The sequence below is a fragment of the Bos indicus genome, chromosome 8, assembly GCF_029378745.1.
Source record: "Bos indicus isolate NIAB-ARS_2022 breed Sahiwal x Tharparkar chromosome 8, NIAB-ARS_B.indTharparkar_mat_pri_1.0, whole genome shotgun sequence".
NCBI classification, from domain to species: Eukaryota; Metazoa; Chordata; class Mammalia; order Artiodactyla; family Bovidae; genus Bos; species Bos indicus.
The window spans coordinates 22,849,446-22,855,251 of record NC_091767.1 but is presented as its reverse complement, the minus strand read 5'-3'; the positions used below and the strand labels follow the sequence as shown (position 1 = coordinate 22,855,251).

Below are 5,806 nucleotides of genomic sequence, written 5' to 3'. Positions count from 1 at the left end.
GGGCCCTTCTGTGGGAAGACGTGAGGACAAGACTGAGACTTACAGGAGCCCCTGGGAAAGGGAAAATGATTTCATTTAATATAAACGGTTACTTTCTCCTTCAGTGTTCAACTAGTTGAAAAATATTTTAAAATGTATAAATAAGTCTGATATTCACACCACATATAAATATTTTCCTTATGCCAAAACAAGATCATCTGCAAATGTTTTCAAAATGACTTCTTTGTTCATCTTAGTTCAATTGAGCGAAAGCTGTAGTTGACAAACTTATGACCCAGTAACTACCATAAATAATTCATCTCAATTTTCAAAATCTTTCTTTCTTCTCATCTCTTTTAGCCTAGGATCTTATGTTAAACTTTCAAATTTATACATAGCTTTGCATTGGAGAGTTTTATTAACTTTTTAAAACTGTAATTTCATACACATAAGTTGCTTTAATATTCATAATCAAGATGGTTTTGTGTTCAGCATAATGTAGGTTTCCACTTAATATACCATTAGCTACTTAATAGTCACCTTATATGCCAAATGTTCTGATTGCATGTTGACTTGATGCCCAGTAAATATCTCAGTGTGCTTGCTACAGCTATGAGATCATTTCATTTGCTAGTAAAATTTAAAAATGTATAGATATTCTTTGTACAATACTAGAAAAGGTTAACCTATTCTAACTTACAGAGGTAGAAGTTTTGCATTAAAAATTAGAGTTGAACAAGCACACATATGGCATAATCCTATTTAAGGTAGATATGAAATAATGGTGAAAGCTTTGTATACACCTGTCACTGTAAGAACTCTCACAGCTATGGTTAATGTGTCCCGGATGCTTTATATAATCTACTCATATATGATAATTTTGTAAGTTGTTATTATTATCATCATATAGAGTAAATAACATGAGATGGTATATTAAATGGAGTACAGTATTCTCATTATCCCTATTTTGTTTTTAATTGGAGAATAATTGCTTTACACTGTTGTGTTGGTTTCTGCTGCACAACAATGTAAACCAACTGTAAGTACATATGTGCTGCTGCCGAGTCGCGTCAGTCGTGTCCGACTCTGTGCGACCCCACAGACGGCGGCCCACCAGGCTCCCCCGCCCCTGGGATTCTCCAGGCAGGAACACTGGAGTGGGTTGCATTTCCTTCTCCAATGGATGAAAGTGAAGTCGCTCAGTCGTGTCCAACTCTTAGCGAACCCATGGACTGCAGCCCACCAGGCTCCTCCATCCATGGAATTTTCCTCACTGGAGTGCGGTGCCATTGCCTTCTCCAAGTACATATGTATCCACTCCCATTTCCCTATTTTAAAGCTGAGAAAACTGTAGCATAGGACAGAAAAATCGACTGGACGAAATGATTCAGGAACTTGAGGGAAAACTAAAGAGATGCCCAGATAACAAATATACTGATCACCTGAGAAGACAAGAGTAACCCACAAAAAATAAAGACAAAAAATGTAGCAAGATTGTCGTTTTCAAACAGTTTAATTGGTAAAACTCTTTTAAGCTTATCATCATTATTATTATCATTATTACACTTACACTTTTATTGACAACCCTGAGGACCAGTAGTATCCTACCATTGTGCAGGATGCTGGGTGGGCATAAGAAATGGAGACTTGCTCCTGATCTGTGGAGTCAATTCCTCCCCATTTAAGGGACTCTCAGTTAGAAGGTCCTGATGGAGGATGTGTGTAGGGGACAGGTGTTTAAAATGAAAAGAAAGACTTTGATCTTGGAAACTACAGACTATAAGAAATTCTTAAAATAATAAAAGTTGAAATATGGTGAATGAAATGTATAAATTGCTGGGATCTTTGTTTATCAATTTTATAAATGAACCCTAGCTTGTTACTGCAGGAACTTGGGTATACCTCAATAATAATATTTTCTGTACAGCATGTTGACATATTGATTATTAAACTCCTTCTTAGAAAATCTTACTGTTTGAAGATAAAGAACATACCTATTTCCAGTAATTAACCTCCTGTTCAAATCTCAGCCAAACATAGGTCCATGGTGCTGAATAAAAGATATGGTGGGTGTGCATGAGATGCTTCAACATATTTCAGATGGTCAAATATCAAAGTGTTGGTTTAGCTTCTGGTTCAAGATGGCAGAGTAGAAGGACATGCACTCATCTCCTGCAAGAGCACTGAATTCTCAAGGAGCTGTTAAAAACCATCCACAGGAGGACTCTGGAGCCCACCCAGAAAAGATACCCCATGTCCAAAGACAAAAAAGGAATTATAATGAGATGGTAGGAGGCCCTCAAGCACAATAAAAATAAACTGCATACCTGCCAGTTGGGAAACCAACAAACTGGAAAACAATACAACCAAAAAAGTTCTCTCACTGTTGTGCAGGATCTAAGACTCACGTCAGGCTTCCAGGTCTGCGAATCCAGCAAAGGGCCTAGAAATCCCCAGGAAATCTGACTTTAAAGGCCAGCAATATATGATTACAAGTCTTCCACAGGACTGTGTGGAAGAGACACTCCATTCTCAAAGGGGACAAACAAAATCTTGCGAGCACCAAGACCCAGGGGAACTGAGCAGCAGTGACCCCGCAGGAGACTGAACCAGACCTACCTGCTAAAGGTGGAGTCTCCTGTGGAGGTGAGTGAGCAGGGGCTTGCCATGGGGGCAAGGGCACTAGCTGCAGCAATCCTGGAAGGTGCCTCTTGGCATGAGTCCCCTGGGGGTTTCAGAAAATCACACTTCATTCATTAATAATGTTTCCCACTTCTTTAGTATGAGAAGGGTAACAATTGGTTTCTGAACTCTTTGTTGGGTTTTGCCTTTCAGTAGCAATGCGGAGAATGCAATGGCACCCCACACCAGTACTCTTGCCTGGAAAATCCCATGGACGGAAAAGCCTGTGGGCTACGTTCCATGGGGTCGCTAAGAGTCAGGCACGACCCAGTGACTTCACTTTCACTTTTTACTTTCATGCATTGGAGAAGGAAATGGCAACTCACTCCAGTGTTCTTGCCTGGAGAGTCCCAGGGACAGAGGAGCCTAATGGGCTGCCATCTATGGGTTTGCACAGAGTTGGACACGACTGAAGAGACTTAGCAGCAGCAGCAATGCAGAGGCTTCTGGAGGTGACATTGCCAGCAAGTATGGACAAGGGACTTTATAGAAAAGAGACCTAGGATCCAACCCTTACAGCGGAGGACTGGAGGGCAGAAATACATTTCAGAGCGCCTGCTCTTTCCTTCCTGCCTCTGCATGTGTTTGATTTTCTGGATTGATATGAGATCTCTGTTCTTTCCCTATTATTCGTCTTTGTAGTACATCAAAGCATTTTCTGCTAATTCATCTTTCTCAAAGAGTTTTTTATGAACTCATAGGAGTGCTTTTGGAGATATGAAACCCAGAAATTGGAATTCTCTTCAGCATACAGCAAGGAAAGTTCTCACACTGAAAACACTATGAAACCACCAAAGTTGAAAGAAAATACCTTTGCCAAAGGGCCAGCACCTTTCCATGCTGCCCTCCAGTCTCTGTCTCAGGGCGGCTGTCCTGTCTCCCCGCTGAGGGCAGCCACTCCGTGATTCTCACTGTCCTGATGATTTCTGCCAGGAGCGCTTGATGCCTCTTGTGTGATGTGGACTCATTGAATCCAAACCGTAAGCCTGTGAAAACTACTCTTATTGTCCTCAAATGAAAGATGAGGAAACTGACCTGTTGTGTTTGTGAGATTTTTCAGGGTCACACTGTTGGTAAATAGCAGAGCTGGGATTCAGAGGTTTTGGAATTTCTAGGACTCTCCTTTCACTTGGGCTTCCACTCTGACTACACCATGCAGCTAGAAGAAACCAGCACAGAACAGAGCTCCTGTGTGGAGGCAGTGAAGGTAATGTGGAAGGGAGTGAATTGCTCAGTAAGGCAATGCTGAGGAGAAGGTGGGAGGCAGAGTAATAGGAGTCAGGAGCAGCCAGTCAACACCGTATGGCATCAGCTTTCCAGCAGGAGGTGACTGCTTCCCTCAGATATGTCTATCAGCCATTCTTTAATGAGTGGGTATAAATTAGTTACGCCTATGACATCAAGACTAACCATTTTCTACAATTTCATAATCTCCTTTCTACCTGTTTTCTCTTTCGCACCCTCGACAGCTTGTAGGAACTTAATTCCCCACCAAGGCTCCCTGGAGGGAAAACTCAGAGTCCTAAAAACTGTACCACCAGAAAACTTGAAGAACTCCACCTTTTGACGGACATTTGTTGGAAAGTGATAGAACTGTTCCACAGTATAAAGGGAACAAACACCGTTTTGTGATAGGTATATATAGACAAAATAAGGATTTAGATTTTCAAAATAAAAAAAACTCAAGAAGTTTACCTTGATAAGTATTTAATAAATAAAACAAATTACAATTTTAATGAAATAGAAAGGGGAATATATTTTCCAAATTTTAATACAATGTAAGCATATATATATTTTATATGAAAATATAAAATATTGAGATAAAGGAATACATTAAATAAATAAAATATAAATAAATAACATCAAAAAGTCATTGCTTATGGACTGATACCCCTTTTATATCTACTTGCTTACGAATACAGTATTACTATGTATTGGCTGAACTAATTCAATAAATCTGGTGGCTAAAGAAGAAACCAGAGTCTTCTGAAATGACAACACCAGAGTGTGCAAGGGTGATGTGGATTAGTCAGTGAGAATCAGTCAAGGTGAGTTCAGGTCTCCATCTATCATTCTTAACCTTTCTTGCAAGCTGGTTGATGAAGACAAGGATCTCATGATTTCTAGTCTAACGATTTCCCAGGCGCAGTCGCTGTATTCCTTCTCTTGCAGGTAGACATGGATGCCCTGGAAGTACCTCTTCACAGCCAGTGTGGGGCCCATCCTTCCCAGGGCAGAGTCTTCCTCTCCCATCACCTGCCCCAGGCAGGCATCCAGTTCGTTCAGCTGCTGATGGAGTCCAGTGCGGAGCTGCTCCAGGAGGGTGGTATCCCAGGCAGCAGAGGAGCGCTCTGTGTTGAAAAGGTTGAAGGTCTGCTGCAGCATCTCGTGGAGCACAGAGAAGGCCTGGACCTCCTGGAGCTGGCCACCCTCCACCATCTCCTGGGGGAAAGCGAAGTCTTTTCTGTCCTGCAGACAGAAGCGAGGGGAGAGTCTCCTCATTTGGCCCAGGAACCTGAGGTTCTCCCTGCCAACCAGCACATGGTTCTGAGACAGGTCACAGCCCAGGGATCCTCCCGGGCCGTAGCTGACCAGCACCAGGGCCATCAGTAGAGAGAGCACGAAGGCCATGGGGAAGGTGAGGCTGCTGCTGGGCTGGCTGAGACGGGGTCTGGTGGAACCTTGAGGTAGGTTCTCTGATGCCACTCTTTCTAAGCAAGGCCATTAAATAGGGAACACAGTAATTTTCATTTTCTAATCATTTCTATACACTTTTACTTCCTATTTTGGTTTTCTGTTATGTATTCTGAATATGGTCAAAGAAATTGTCATCAATTTAAACTATTAATTTTACCTTTTCCCAGTAACTTCAGACATGCTTATCCAAATGGATATTTATCATCAAATGAGAAGGTCTTCGTCTTATGTTAGAATTGAAGTACATTTGTAATTACACACATATTGCTCCCTGTCTCTCATGCATAAATGTTCCTCTCCTCTTGTCCAGGAACACATTTGTAGCCCTCATCTTAGGCTCCATTTTCCCCTCTCACTTTACCTAGGAAGCCAGGCTCCCTCAGCCCTATGGTTTCTGTATTTATTTAGGGGTTTACCAGATCACTGTAGCTTTTGATCTCTTTGAAAC

The 5,806-nt window shown here is 41.7% G+C and overlaps 1 protein-coding gene across 1 annotated transcript; it reads right to left on the bottom strand.

Annotated features, from left to right (window-relative positions):
• Positions 1-4,704: 4,704 nt before the first annotated feature.
• On the bottom strand, positions 4,705-5,292 carry LOC139184518 (interferon omega-1-like). Its single transcript, XM_070794459.1, has one exon. The coding sequence runs from the start codon at positions 5,290-5,292 to the stop codon at positions 4,705-4,707; it is 588 nt and encodes a 195-aa protein (XP_070650560.1).
• Positions 5,293-5,806: the final 514 nt, after the last annotated feature.